Source organism: Bacillus rossius, chromosome 18, assembly GCF_032445375.1.
Source record: "Bacillus rossius redtenbacheri isolate Brsri chromosome 18, Brsri_v3, whole genome shotgun sequence".
Lineage (NCBI taxonomy): Eukaryota > Metazoa > Arthropoda > Insecta > Phasmatodea > Bacillidae > Bacillus > Bacillus rossius.
In genome coordinates this window covers 8,699,248-8,715,373 of record NC_086345.1, presented here as the reverse complement: position 1 = coordinate 8,715,373, position 16,126 = coordinate 8,699,248, and the positions used below count along the sequence as shown (strand labels likewise).

Here is a 16,126-nt window from a genome sequence, read left to right as displayed (position 1 = left end):
CATTAAGTCGATCTCTCGAAACTAGTATGTAGTAATACTGATCGATCTACTTAAGCGACGAGTTTCGATTTATGTTGGTTGAATAAATAATAAACAAATCTGCTGTCAGTTGTGGATGTACAAATATACGCACTGAATTTATTTTGAAGAGAAGAAATTAAGTGTTGTTAAATATGAATAGTGAAACAGGTGATGATCTTCAGTGCTTAAGTTCACTGAAGAAATGCAAGCAATTAAAAAAATATTCATGGAGTAATAAATCAACAAATAATCATTCAACGTTGCTTCCAAATGTGCTAGATGATTTACTAAAAGCTGAAATAATTAGTAGGAAAGAACTTCTTATTTTGAAGGAGGAAAACTTAATAACATACAACCCCAGAGTTGTCATGGATTTACGACATGAGGAGGTATTGTCTAAATAAGCACTAATTATCTAAAAGATTGCATCTGCAAAAAAAAAAAAAAAAAGCAAATATTTTACAATTATAATTTCCTTACATTTTTTTATAATCAATCTGTGAAAGGGAATTGCAGTATGTCAATAATTTTATAGTAGTTTACATCTTTAACAGCTGGTAAAGTTATCTTAAATAAATTTTCAAAAAAATTGTGAGAATGGTTGGTTTTTTAAGATTTGAGGAATTTTGCAATTGAGCACAAGCCAGTGTTAAGCATTCACCCTACTTCCCCATCTGAATTGAGTCACAATCGGTGCCATCACAAATTCCTCAATCCAAGACATTCCATTCCCCTATTATCACTAAGAACATAACTTGATTTCTCCCTTCGGTTTGCCCCAGTTATCCCACCCTCCCTCCCGGCTTAGTATTTTTGGCACATGCTAACTAGCCTCCCCACCTGCCTTCTGTTCTTTAGGCTCTCCCACCCCAGCTCCTTCATCACTGTCGATTCTCCTCCACTTTACCTTCACACACCTGGCTCCTCTTGTCTGCACCCCATCCAGTTCGTTCTCAAGCACTGCTGTGTGTATCCCATACTCCCGCATGGGGCGTACCATGGTGCTGTTAGCCTTTTGCTTTACAGCGCTGCGTCCCTCTCCAAGTACTTGTCCCAACGTGTCCAAGGCCTGTCTGCTACGTTACGTTAACCACGTCAGAAATAGTCTACAATTGTGTTAATGATTGGTTAGGTTAGCTTCATTGTAAATTACTAGAGACCGGAAAAATTCGCGAATTCATTTCCCGATAGGCTAAAATACAATTAGTTATACCTCAGTGCTGCCCCTGCTATTGGCTCACAACTCATCTGGACAACTCTGGGCCAATGAGAAACGCCCAACCAACGCTTTACCGAATCACAGGCTCCTACGTTGGGACGTCTTACAAGACAGCAGCCAATGGGTGGGTGACATTTGACCGAGAGTACGTATAACTATGGAGTTCATCCTACAGGTCATTGAACCCGCAAATTTTTCCGGTCCCTATAAATTACTGTCAAACATTGTGGATGGTTTGTTAAATTAGGTTTATCTTAATTTAAAATAGGAAATCGCTTATCAACCACTACCACTATTTTACAGTATTTAAAATGTAACCAACTTTCCGGTACTATTTTACATTATTTTAAATTTAGCTAACCAAACAAACTGTTTACACAATATTCAATATTTTAATGTAGCCAATCCAACCATAACAATCTTTAAAATAGTAAACTACTTTCAATATTGCAATGCTATTTTACAGATAATTTTAAATGTCAGTTGCGAAAAAAATATGCATTTTCACATTTTGATTTCCTTTTTTTCATAATTTTTTGATGTTTACTTAGGTTTCATTTTATTGCTCGGAAATTGTGACCTACCTATTAATTATTTGATAAAAACTCAAGCTAAGTATTAAAAATCACTTGAAATGCTCAAACCCCATATTTTTGTAGCTTTTTTATCTTTCACGTTCATTTCATATTCAACGACTCACTGTAAATAAAACGTTCACATATTAATGGTACTAATGGTGTATTCTTCTGATTATGCTTGAAGATGTTCCAATGCATTGTGATAGGTCAGAAACAATGGCAGTTGAGATGTGAGGTCCATTTATAACATTTTTAATTTTTATATTTGTTTACAGTACTTTATGTGTGTGTGTGTATGTATGTAAATTTTTTTTAGATCAGTTTATTTTATTGGATCCCTTAGATCTTTTTTGTATGTTCAAGATTCCATCTAGATTTTGGACAAGTCAAATTATACAGTAATACAATAACAGACAAGAAACATTAATGAGCAAAGTAATGTTGTTATTAGAGTGCAATTACACCTTTCATTAATATTCATTAAGATATTCTATTTAAAAATACATTTTTTTCTAAAACTACTTTATTTAAACCATGGTTTAAACCATTGTGTTTTAAATCAGCCAACCCTGTGCGAAAGGTTTTTTGGAACCATTTTCGCACCGATTTTTGTCATCCCCAATTCATTGGTCAAAATCTGATGTACGGTGGTTTGAGTCGAATTCAACTCTTTCCCGATCATTTTGACCGTCAACCGATGATCTGAACGCCACAAGATCTCGGATATTGTTAACGTTTTCATCAGTTCTTAAAGATGAAGACCTTCCGTTTCATGATTCATCTTCAATCAACTGTCTTCCCATGGAAAATACCTTTAACCAACAAAAAACATGGGCCCTTAACAAAAAACTGTCCGTGTAGGCCTGCTGAAGTTGTGCAAAAGTTTCTGTTCCACTGGGCTTAAGTCTGAAGCAAATCCTGATAGCATGCCGTTGCTCGAAATTGATGTGACTCATTTTAAGAACACACTAGAAAAAACTGTTTCACTAGAAAAATCGCTATGGACAACAAAATGTCTCGAGCAAGTTCTTCCTAGTTAATATTGATATTACCTTAAGTAATTGACATCTCTGGCAGCAGATTAATGATTTTTTTTTTTTGCCAGTACACATTTTTACTTGAAAATAGCCCCCGTTTTAAAAAAAAAAAAAGATGCTTAAAATGTTAGAATGAGAGAGTTTAGAAACTCTGCATTGATAGCCATACATGTACCCATGTACATAAATAGTTATTCTCCTATGAAATTTATCATGTTGAATATCAATTATTTAAGGTATTGCTTCATTTATATGCATTGTATAAATGCCAATTGTAATAAACTTACCGCTTGTAAATTGTGGGCTGGTATTACCACAATCTTACTTGTTTGTGATCATTTAAGTTAAGTTACTTTTAGTATTTCCTGTTCTAAATTGTATGGTAAAATTTATAATAAAAAAAATGTTGTAGGTAAAACGAAACAGATTGTTGAATAACAACCGGTTTTCAAAGCACGACATAACTGAGGAAGCTAAAAGGTAATGTTGTGGTGAAGTTATTCTTCCAGTACCTGTTATGTTAGTTGCTTAATTTTTGTGGCATGATCTTTGCACAAGGATGCTTTGAATGCTTTTCTCCACGGTGTCTTGTGTTGGCTTCACGCCGTTACAGCTGTTAGCTGCTGACCACCCCGCACGCAAAGAGTTGTGCTGCTCAGCAAACATGCACAGTAGAACCTCTATGCAACAACTAGTCATGGGTTGAAACCCAGTTTTCTCAAATTTGAATCACAAAGCGTTCCTAGAATATAACCCACTAATCTGAATTTAGGTCGCAAGGGTCAAACATACGAGGCATGTTTTTTTAAGTAAGTACTGCATTGAAATTAGGCCGCTGTAGCGCCGTGGTCAGCATTCTGCACATACGGACTGTGTACCTACATCTGTTGGCGAGCCACAGATGTCATTCGGCAACATCCGACAGTTCTTACATTTGTGAGTCTTTAAAATGCCTCCGCGCTGTGATTCGTTTTCTTAGTGCTGAAGACGTGACATCGGCTGAAACTCATCGTCAGATCAGTGAACCGTATGGAGAAAACATTATGTCTGATGGAATGGCATGGTAATGGGTTAGAGCTTTCAAAGTTGGTCACATGGATGTTCATGATAGGGAACCAAGTGGGCGACCATTTGTCGTTTCTGAAGATTTGGTGCAGAAAGTTGAAGAAGAAGGGAAAGAGAACAGACGTGTTACGATTTCGTCGTTATCTGAATGTTTTCTCCATGCACATCACTGATCTGACGATGAATTTCAGCCGCTATCTGATGTTTCCGTAATGGTGTCTGTGGCTGGCACAGCCTGCATGCACAGAATACTGACTGCAGCGGCCTAATTTGAAAAATGGTACTTACTTTAAAAATAAGACTAACAAACTACAGTACTAAAAATAAAAAATGTATTGATGGTGTAAGAGCATTCAACCCTTTAAATGGTTTCACGAACTAGGTTTCCGAATTCAAACAGATGTCATAATTATATTTCAATATTTACAAACTAAAACTACAATATCGTAGGAAATGATAATTGAATAGGCACAAAGAAAAAATACAATTTTCTAGTAATCTTCAAAGTTATCAGTGCTTAATTTTCGAATTTACTGAACTTCCTACAATATTTATTAATTAAATTTTTTTTTCTTTTATCTCAAATCTCTCAAGTACTAGAGATTCAATGGTAATCAAGGGTTCAAGGATTGGAGCTGCCCAAAATTGAAGAAAACAAAACTTTTTGTAAGTTTTTTTTTTAATAAATAAGTTTTTAAAATAAGATAGGTATCAAGAGAAGGCTAATCATTTTACAATACCAAATTTTCCTCTATTTGTGCACCAAAAAATGTAGATTTTGAGTGTGTTAGTCACTGGAAGTACAAGAAATTTGCTATACCAATTGGCTTCTAAAGCAAATAAAAAATAACAAACTTGGCATTCATATTAGGGATGTACCAACTCTCTAATGTCTAGTAGCTCTGTTTTTCATCACGTAATATGCTGTAAAAAAACACCTAATGAAGTGAGACAAACTTGAGAAATAAACAAACACAACACAGTTCTAAATTTTTTTTGTTGCATCTCTTTCTCTGCTTTAGTAATCAGGATGTCTTAGAAAAACCTTGAGAAACATTTTGCAAGACTTATCAGGACCGTTCCATTTGATATTGTTAAAACCTTTTCATGCTTGATAAGAGTTGGGGGGGGGGGGGAGAGGGGTATTTATATGTGTGTTTACATATATACACATGTGCAAACTTAGTACAAAATAGATCTACTGTTCCAGGTAATTACCAATTTTTAAGTTAAGGAGATGAAACCTTTCAGAGATAATTTCCACGATTTAAGTGGACAACTAATTATATCTGACATGTGACTGTCTACAAAGTTAGGCGTGAATAAAATGTCTCTTACTAAAAGGCTGCTTTCTAAATTAAGGGGCCTGTGTATTCAGGGGTGTATGTGTTAGTAAGGCGGGATGATAAGAGCGACGCTCGCTGGTGCTTCTAGCGCAGAATTGCCTCTAAGTGCAAGGCTATTAACTGGCATGAAGTCTGCTTGTCGTCCATAGGAAAACTGTGGATTTTTAGCAGAGACCGTAACATATGGCATAGAAATGAAGGTAAAGGTGTAATGCAAGTCCCTTAAGTGCTTTCAAGAATCTGTACCAGTCGTTTTACACCAAAAAATTACTCTGAAAACACTCCTTTTAGTTTCCTTACTCTCTCGTTACTAGCTCCCTCGGTGAGACAGTTTTAGTGTGTGTGTATTTTATAGCGACAATTTCCCTTGGCAGCCAACAACTCCGTGAGACTTTTTTTTTATTTGCTGAGTGCAGAACATGACAGATGGCCTCTGACCGGCCCATGGCTGCAGCCAGTCATGAAACACTCACTCGGACAAAAGTATTTAAAGGCAAGAGGACTGCAAGGAGACTGTTACCCTGATGATGGCAATCGCAGTGTTGACCGAAACATTCGTGAGTTCACTTTCACCACGGCTGAAAGCAACAAGCCGAGAAACCTCAAGACGATGGTCGCAATAGCCTGCAATCCTTATAATTTTTACCCACATTGCAGGAAAATTTCTAACGTGGGATCTTCTAACGGGATTTCAATTGGCCTACCCAAGCAGTTCACGATACAGACTCTTTGCTGTCCTGACTGGTCACGCTTCCTATCGAGAATGTTTTGTGATGTAGCTGAGTAGATAATAGCACGTTTGCACATGTGCACCTACTGGGTCTGTTCACGTGTCGGTAGATCCCTTGTTCTAACTGCCGCACTTGCAGATGTGAATTGTTGCATGGAATACCAACATTTTAGCTTTCAGACGCACTTAACTACGCTCAGTGTAGGAGGTGAATCTAAAGTCATTGCACAAAGTACAGTTGAGGGTGTCTGGAACGTAGCGCGGTGTAAGTTAAATATTTTGTAGATTCAAGTTTTTCGTACCAAACAATAATTTGAATGTTTTTTTTTTTAGAGTGCAACAAATAATCAGGAATTATTTCTGTTAAAGACAAGAATGGTCAGGAACCGTGATCGAGTCAAATTATAACGGCAAGGCTGCTTTATTTTCACAGCCCACTTGGTGCTGGGTTGCTTGCAGTCACCACCTCCCTCTTGTCACTCATCCGTCCCGCCCCCCACCCCCATCCTATTCCCCCTCTTGTATGCTCCAGGGTCATTACATACCTCTCTCGGAGATGTGGTGGGGGTGGCCCCATCTGTTCGTAAACTTGCAGTTACTACAAATCGTGTGCCTGGCCCCCGGCACCTGGTGTCTTCGCGGTGGAACCCTGACGCTAGGGGCCGACCGGCCAAAAGACTTGCAAGCCATCTTCTCCCCTGAAGCTGTGGTTGATTGACAAGGGTTTACTTCCCAGCTGGGCCAAACTGGGATGTTTCACAAGTGGGCGACGTGATCGATGTTGCAGTGCGCCGGTGTGCGTTTTCTCTGAGTGCTCCAGTTTCCCTCGCCCATTTATTCCCTCGATCCTCCATTAACCGCTCGTAAGCCACCAATCACTGTCGCTGTCCTTTCCTCCTACCCGCAACATCCTGTATTCACGGACAGGAAGGTGAACTCGCTAGCATCTATTAAACTTTGTTATCAAGATATCAATGTTTGTTCTCGTTGGAAGTGTAATTCAGTATTAGTCAAAATTAGTTACGTATTGTGACTGAAATATCATTTTAGGAATCTGTATTACAGTATTCAATGTATTTCAAATATTTTTATTTTTATTACATTTTTATTTTTGCAGGTTCATTCGGGGCGAAGACAGAAAAGCAATGCTGCTCAAGAGAGAACAAGCGCTGATCGACAGAGAAATCGGCACGTTAAAGCAACAGCTCGACAAGATTAAAATAATGATAAAACAAGAGTCACATAGCCAGACGTTACTGCGGACCAAGAAAGTGCTAACCAAACACTGCGATTCACATCACGATGATGATTCCAAGGACGGGAAAGCTTTCTATGCCCTTGATGCCTGTAGTGTCGAGCCTCAATGTTCGGAAACCAGCGATGTGGTAATTTTGCAAACAGAGAGTAAAGTTGACTCCGTGGAAGTTCACAAAATCGATGAAAATGTACCTTTTGAAATAATGCTTGTGCCCCACGAGATCACGCCCAATGCGAGCCCCGTGGACAAAGATCCAGATCATTCAGAAACAAGTGCAGTCACGGCAGAATGTGCTGCAGCATTCGTGAGCCGAATCTCGTTGCGCTACGCGTGGAAGAAATGGGTAAACTATGTCTCCGAGCGGAGAATGTCTATTCACGCTGAAAGCAGCACTTTGGAGACGGATCTCAAGGACTTGCTCGCCAAGTACTGGCATAGATGGCGGGCGTGCACGGAGCAGAGTCGCCACAGCAACGTCAAGCGCCCTGATAAAATCATAAATCCCGAGAAAATCGAAAACTTTATTAAATCGCTGCATGAGAAAAAACTGCAAGTTCAGAACTGCACCAGAGAAGAGTCTTACAACAGACACAGAATGCAAGCACTCCCATCGCAGGTAAAAAGGAAAAAGTGGGGGAGAGAGGCGTGTTCAAAGCCGAGGGACACGAACGTGTACGAGCACAGGCTGAGAGCGCAGAAGGACATAATAGCGGTGCAGAAGGCGGAGATCCAGACCCAGAACCAGCTGATCGAGGAACTGAGACTGGCCAAGTTGAAGCTGGAGGTGGAGAGATCGCGGGCGGAAGCCAGCAGCGGCCTGCTGGAGGCTCGGTCAAGCTGTGACGTGGCGCTCAGGGCCAGGGCGAGGGCTCTCACCTGCAGCCTGTCCGTCCCGGCCGCCCCCGTCCACCCCTCCGCGATCGCCCTGAGGATGGAGGAGAGGAGGAAAGAGCGCGAAAGAAGGTGGCAACAGATAAAAGAGAACAAACGGCAACTGGAGGAGGAGAAACGGAAGAAGCTCTCGGAAGAGGAAGCCGAGAGGAAACGGACGGAGGAAGAGGAGAAAATGCGTAGGATCGTGGAATTCAGGGAGAGGCGCCGCATCGAGAAAGAAAATGAGTTGAAGAAACAGCGGGAGAGAGAGAACCTGCAAGAGTTGCTCAGCAGGGCGACCAATTACTACAACAGACATCTCCTCCGCAGGTATGGTCTGGGAGGATGGTTGGCGCTGATGAAAATGAGGAAACACCAATTGGACCGCGCTATCGCCCACCATGAGACTAAGCTGTTGCGAAAACATGTTACAACGTGGAGGCGATTCGCGCTTCAGTCAGCTGCTTCGAAAATAGAAATGGCTAATGCCCATTATGAACATAGACTATTGCAGCTGTGCTTCCGTTTCTTATTGATGGTGAGTAGAATGTGTTTATTTCCTGCGCAAAACACGTGATTTAGTGTTATAATTATTATATGATAATTTCATATTTCCGTGCGTAAATTATCTCGGATTCTATTGAGACAGGAACATCCAGATGACAGGACTTTAATAATGTTAAATATTGCAAAGAAATTTTTAAAAAGTAAACTATATGAACAAAATATTTATGTATTGTATACTGCCCATAACAATGCTCACGGCTATTCTAATACACAATTTATCGTAGTAACCATTGTAACATATCCATTGTCTGTTCCCACCCAAGCGTACACAAAGGTTGTTCGCAGTGTTGCCACATATGCCCACTGCCTTGAAGTTCCTTAGCTACCAACTTGTGAATACATAAATACCCTACTTAAAGCTTATAGTCGCAATATATAACGAATATTAAATGCATTACTGCCAGTTGTCATATTTTTAAACACAAATTTCACACTAGTTTGTTTATCATTTTGATGACTTTAAAGACAAATCATCATTAATTACTTTGTATAAATTATTTGCCATTACAGGGCACGAAACTGGGTGTTCAGAAAAACCCTTAAACAGATTTCCCTGATTTTTTCCTGACTTCTCCTTGTCATTCATAATCTTTCATTGACCAAAAACCTGCAATATTTCCACAGAAAACAATCAGTCTAAATTGTTGCTTTATTTTGTAACACTGTTGCAGTCACAGAGTAGGTACCTATGTGTGGATTCTTCGATGTCATAACAAAACTGTTTACATGGTAACAAAACACATGAAACTATTTACAAAGTGGAGTTTCTTATGTTCCGCTTCGAGACATTATTTATTTATTATTTTATTTATTTATTAATTAATGTTGTGAGATGACTACCAACAGTGATGGAAACATCTGTGCTCAAAATTTCTCAGCACACCAGCGTTGTAATAAGCAAAGCCTGAACCCAAACACAGTATGCATGGCACAATTAAAGGGTTAGCTGTACATGATGCACTTTTGTCAAATTATTTTACTTAAATTTCCTGACCCAACATATTTTTCCCCTGCTATACCCTCTTTTTTTTTCCTCATAAATTGGATATTCCCTGACAAATGGGTAACTGTCAGCTTATGAACTGGTAAGTCTAACATTCACTAACATGCCTTGATCTGCGGCCGTCCGCAGAAAATAACAGACAATTTCTCGCTGGAAACTACAACAGTCCACAAAAGTTGACGTCAACAGGTTTCTCTAAAGTAGGTACTGTACACAGTAAAACACGTGCCTCGAAAATTTTTCTTTCTTCGAATAAGGTGAACCAATTTAAGAGCCCCCCCCCCCCCCCCCCCCCCCTCCCTTTTACCTTCCTCTGTCACAGGGTAATTGTTTTAATTTATAACAAACAAAATTAATACATTGTACTAAATACATGTACTATCCGCAGGAAAGTGCCAATTTTTATTTGTAAGCAAAAGCTTCCCGTTTGCACCCCAAACACTTCAAAAGGGTTCAAGAAAATTTGATGATGAAAAAGAGAGGAATGTATATATGGATACATAATAGAGATGTAATATGCAAGGAAATAAAAAACCTAGCTATGCATTTTCTAAAATCAGTACAATTTTAAGTTTGGAAATTATGTTAATTAACTGATTATGTACATAAAAAATTGAGCATTTTGAACAATATTAAAAAAATAATCACAGATTATGTTTCATATGAAAAGCATGTTAGTGGTATTTAGCAGAACACAAATCCAAATTTCTCGTTATTTCTCAACATTTGTTCCCTCACTTCATACATGTTACACTATTTTACCTTCAAATTTTTTTTGAAAATGTGTCCTACTTGCTATATCTATTAGTAATTGTTTATTTTCAAGAGTGGATTGAAATATTAAGAGGCCCTAAAAATTTGCGGGTTCAATGACCTCCAGGATAGACTCCAATATCCTCTACACACTCTGGCAAATGCCAACTGTTCATTGGCTGCTGACTTGTGAGTCGTCTCGACTGGGTGGCCTGTGATTCGACACTTCTATGAGTGAGGGTCTCTAATTGGCCCTCAGTCCTCCAGATTAACAGTGGACCAATGGCAGAAGCAGCACTAAGGTATGATCATTTGAATTTTAGCATAACACGAAATGAACCTGCGAATTTTTCAGGTCTCTAGAAATAGTGAATTGAAAATGAAATTCTTCACGAACGTGAAATGATATTCCCGTTGTCCTTCTCGGCAGGCGTACGACGACCGGGTCAGACGCAACCAGGTGGCCTCGGACTTCCGCGAGCTGAAGTTGCTGGAACGGGCTTTCAGCCGTTGGCACCAGTGGACCTGCCGGCGGCACGTCGAGATGGCCTTCAGAGACGCACGTGCTGTCGAGCATGCCGAAAGGTGCGTCCAGTAGGATTACCTTTCCCCTGGTGACACGTCTTCTTTTTAGAGGTGCATCAGTAGCAAAAAAAAACTGACTACCCAATACAATTACGATTGTTCACATTTGTTGAATGTACTTGATTGTCTCCACTGGTTATCAACTAAAATACACAATGACAGCATTTTTTTTTTTTTCAATCTTTATCCTTTAATTGTTTCAAATTTGCCAAACATTAGAGATGCAAGGGTTTGAAACTTCGGCTGAACCATCCCAATTAATTTGTAAGAATAACATGCATACGTACAAGGAAAAATTCCCTTCATTCGTATATCAGAATAACTATTTGAATTCTCAGCAACCATCTCTAGCTCATAATGAAAGCTAAGATAGTGCATCAGCCCGAGCTTGCAGAAATTGATTGCCTCATTGGCTGATTGTAATGATTGTGCATGCAATATAGGTACGTAAGGTGCTCCAGAGCAAGGCGACGCAGGGACCGGACTGCCATTCTACAGGAGCCCGGTCCCAATCCCAGCCAGGCCGTCCTGTTCCGGGATACCCAGTGTTTCCCCGGGTATCCCAGCCAGGCCGTCCTGTTCCGGGATACCCAGTGTTTCCCCGGGGTCACTTGAGGCGAATGTTGGGATGGTTATCCTTGGAATTCCAAGTATTTCACCGGGGTCACTTGAGGCGAATGTTGGGATGGTTATCCTTGGAATTCCAAGTATTTCACCGGGGTCACTTGAGGCGAATGTTGGGATGGTTATCCTTGGAATTCCAAGTATTTCATTGGGGTCACTTGAGGCGAATGTTGGGATGGTTATCCTTGGAATTCCAAGTATTTCACCGGGGTCACTTGAGGCGAATGTTGGGATGGTTATCCTTGGAATTCCAAGTATTTCACCGGGGTCACTTCAGGCGAATGCTAGGATGGTTATCCTTGGAATTCCAAGTATTTCACCGGGGTCACTTGAGGCGAATGTTGGGATGGTTATCCTTGGAATTCCAAGTATTTCACCGGGGTCACTTGAGGCAAATGTTGGGATGGTTATCCTTGGAATTCCAAGTATTTCACCGGGGTCACATGAGGCGAATGTTGGGATGGTTATCCTTGGAATTCCAAGTATTTCACCGGGGTCACTTGAGGCGAATGTTGGGATGGTTATCCTTGGAATTCCAAGTATTTCACCGGGGTCACTTGAGGCGAATGTTGGGATGGTTATCCTTGGAATTCCAAGTATTTCACCGGGGTCACTTGAGGCGAATGTTGGGATGGTTATCCTTGGAATTCCAAGTATTTCACCGGGGTCACTTGAGGTGAATGTTGGGATGGTTACCTTCGAATTCCAAGTATTTCACCGGGGTCACTTGAGGCGAATGTTAGGATGGTTATCCTTGGAATTCCAAGTATTTCACCGGGGTCACTTGAGGCGACTGTTGGGATGGTTATCCTTGTAATTCCAAGTATTTCACCGGGGTCACTTGAGGCGAATGTTGGGATGGTTATCCTCGGAATTCCAAGTATTTCACCGGGGTCACTTGAGGCGAATGTTGGCATGGTTATCCTCGGAATTCCAAGTATTTCACCGGGGTCACTTGAGGCGAATGTTGGGATGGTTATCCTCGGAATTCCAAGTATATCACCGGGATCACTTGAGGCGAATGTTGGGATGGTTATCCTCGGAATTCCAAGTATTTCACCGGGATCACTTGAGGCGAATGTTGGGATGGTTATCCTCGGAATTCCAAGTATTTCACCGGGGTCACTAGAGGCGAATGTTGGGATGGTTATCCTTGGAATTCCAAGTATTTCACCGGGGTCACTTGAGGCGAATGTTGGGATGGTTATCCTTGGAATTCCAAGTATTTCACCGGGGTCACTTGAGGCGAATGTTGGGATTGTTATCCTTGGAATTCCAAGTATTTCACCGGGGTCACTTGAGGCGAATGTTGGGATGGTTATCCTTGGAATTCCAAGTATTTCACCGGGGTCACTTGAGGCGAATGTTGGGATGGTTATCCTTGGAATTCCAAGTATTTCACCGGGGTCACTTGAGGCGAATGTTGGGATGGTTATCCTTGGAATTCCAAGTATTTCACCGGGGTCACTTGAGGCGAATGTTGGGATGGTTATCCTTGGAATTCCAAGTATTTCACCGGGGTCACTTGAGGCGAATGTTGAGATGGTTATCCTTGGAATTCCAAGTATTTCACCGGGGTCACTTGAGGCGAATGTTGGGATGGTTATCCTTGGAATTCCAAGTATTTCACCGGGGTCACTTGAGGCGAATGTTGGGATGGTTATCCTTGGAATTCCAAGTATTTCACCGGGGTCACTTGCGGCGAATGTTGGGATGGTTATCCTTGGAATTCCAAGTATTTCACCGGGGTCACTTGAGGCGAATGTTGGGATGGTTATCCTTGGAATTCCAAGTATTTCACCGGGGTCACTTGAGGCGAATGTTGGGATGGTTATCCTTGGAATTCCAAGTATTTCACCGGGGTCACTTGAGGCGAATGTTGGGATGGTTATCCTTGGAATTCCAAGTATTTCACCGGGGTCACTTGAGGCGAATGTTGGGATGGTTATCCTTGGAATTCCAAGTATTTCACCGGGGTCACTTGAGGCGAATGTTGGGATGGTTATCCTTGGAATTCCAAGTATTTCACCGGGGTCACTTGAGGCGAATGTTGGGATGGTTATCCTTGGAATTCCAAGTATTTCACCGGGGTCACTTGAGGCGAATGTTGGGATGGTTATCCTTGGAATTCCAAGTATTTCACCGGGGTCACTTGAGGCGAATGTTGGGATGGTTATCCTTGGAATTCCAAGTATTTCACCGGGGTCACTTGAGGCGAATGTTGGGATGGTTATCCTTGGAATTCCAAGTATTTCACCGGGGTCACTTGAGGCGAATGTTGGGATGGTTATCCTTGGAATTCCAAGTATTTCACCGGGGTCACTTGAGGTGAATGTTGGGATGGTTATCCTTGGAATTCCAAGTATTTCACCGGGGTCACTTGAGGTGAATGTTGGGATGGTTACCTTCGAATTCCAAGTATTTCACCGGGGTCACTTGAGGCGAATGTTGGGATGGTTATCCTTGGAATTCCCAGTGTTTCCCCGGGGTCACTTGAGGCGAATGCTGGGATAATTATCCCCGGAATACTCTGAACTGCGACGCTGGGTGCACCGGTCTCTCGGTGGCCTGGATGTGGACGGGGCGTGATGGATTGCTCCAGGCGGCTGCTGGCGAGGTGCGTGCGCAGATGGAGGCTGTTCCCCGCCGAGATGCGGGAGCTGAGGGAGAGAGAGGCGAGGAAGAGCGTGTGGCGACGGAAGGTGCAGGAAGTGCTGCCGGACTACCGGCCGCCCTCGCCCACGTAGACGCTGCATGCGCCGTCACCCACAGCTTGGGTTCCCAAGTACATGCAATCTGTATATATGTTCACTGTTTATAGTAAGTTTGTAGATATTTTCACACAATCAAATGACGTTTAATAAATGACTTTTCTACATTAAATTACTATCTCACGTTTAGCTCATCGGTGGAATTTAGGATGGTAGTGTGTTCACAGTGCCCCGTTATTTAACGCAGACCCACAAAAAAAAAGTGTAGAAGCACTTTTGAATTATCATCTCTAGTCATATTACTAATTGTATTTATTTGTATGTTTGCACAGAACCTGCGAAGAGCATTTCATTTGTTTGTGGTTGATTTTTATTTACATTTATTTTGTTAATATATTGTAATAAATGATTTATGAAACCCTCGTGATTCTGTGTTAATAAACTCTGTGTGCAATCCCATCCACTGGTAATTATAATTAGCCCAACAAGTGCTAGGTGTCTTAATACAAGTCAGAATATAAATGCTAAAAGTAGAAACAATATGTAGATGTTATGTGCAATGTTACTATGCATCTGTACCACATTTACTCACAGAACATTAGCTCCTGCATGTGGCTCGCATATTTAATTTTGGGCATGAAAACCTAACATTGAATATGAGTTGCTCCATATTTTTGTGTTCGGTAGGGTTCCATTGATAAAAAATGAAGTCTTTGCATCCCACATTTTATCTTACTGGCAGATGTGAAGTATAGCACCAGAGTTAAACCCTTCAGCCTGTGTCTGCTTTGTGCTCTTTTATTACTGAGGGTGGGAGTATGCTAGGGTAGCAGGCCTGCACCCCCTTTCCTTTTATTTCCAGTCCTTTACCCCCCCCCCCCCCCCCCTGCACTAGCTAACAAAGAGACACAGGAAAAATAATTTTTATTCCATGTTTTCTTTCTGGGCTCAATCGACATAATGGACTGTAATTACTAATAATCACAAACTTCTGATGTCGCATGGCCGACTTACCGAAATGAAAACAAAACGAGAACGAACTGGTCACAAGATGGCGTGGGAGCAGCAGCGTCACGATTCCAATGCTTCAGGCGGGAAATTCAAATTCAACATTTACACCCGGCCTGAACATTTTCCTTTCTCATCTACTGTAGATATTTTTTTTTTTTTACATATCCCTTTCCCCAAGAGAGAAAAGGCAGCAAACTACTCTTTGTCAGTTCCTATAACAAAAACCACTACGCACCGTTATTTCAGTCGGGGAGAGACTGGTACGGGAGCTGGACAAATACAGAAGCCACACTTCAAAAGCACTGACGATGGCTGGAGTTTGTCACGGAAGTTGCAGTTGAAAGCGTGGGGAAATCCCGCGCAAAAGTCCAGAGGTCCTTGAATATAGTGATTGCATTCACCCCTGATCTCACTAGTCAAGTTACGGACTGTGTGATAAATAGTTGTTATTAAATGTGCCTGCCCTAAAACTTACTGGGCTTCATCAAATACACAGAAAATTGCAAGTACCCTCTTTTATTGCATAATCGTCGCACTCGCGTAAACGTCGCATAATGTTTTTGGTCCTGCTATTAGATTCCGTGCGCTTTGTGTGGGTATTTTTTCCTTATAAATCGATGTATTTTAAAATAGAAATCTAATATTTATTCGGACATAACCACTTATTTAATTAATTTTCTTTTAAAGACTTTTTAAACTTTATAACCTTCATCTGTTTGTCTGCGTCGCCGCGGTGTACCGCTTA

General features: G+C 41.1%; 1 protein-coding gene across 3 annotated transcripts; it reads left to right on the top strand.

Annotated features, from left to right (window-relative positions):
• The first annotated feature begins 66 nt into the window (after positions 1-66).
• LOC134541154 (trichohyalin) lies at positions 67-14,920 on the top strand. 3 transcript variants are annotated; one of them, XM_063384367.1, is made up of 5 exons: positions 67-410; positions 3,268-3,335; positions 7,114-8,665; positions 10,881-11,035; positions 14,262-14,920. In XM_063384367.1, exons 1-5 carry the CDS (start codon positions 174-176, stop codon positions 14,404-14,406), a joined length of 2,157 nt encoding a protein of 718 aa, XP_063240437.1. In that variant the 5' UTR covers positions 67-173; the 3' UTR covers positions 14,407-14,920. The 3 variants fall into 3 exon arrangements, 2 of the variants coding, with proteins under 2 accessions (XP_063240437.1, XP_063240439.1); XR_010076560.1 differs by lacking the exon at positions 14,262-14,920 and adding an exon at positions 10,578-10,752 and having other exon boundaries at positions 107-410; positions 10,881-10,967; XM_063384369.1 differs by lacking the exon at positions 3,268-3,335.
• The last annotated feature ends 1,206 nt before the right edge of the window (positions 14,921-16,126 follow it).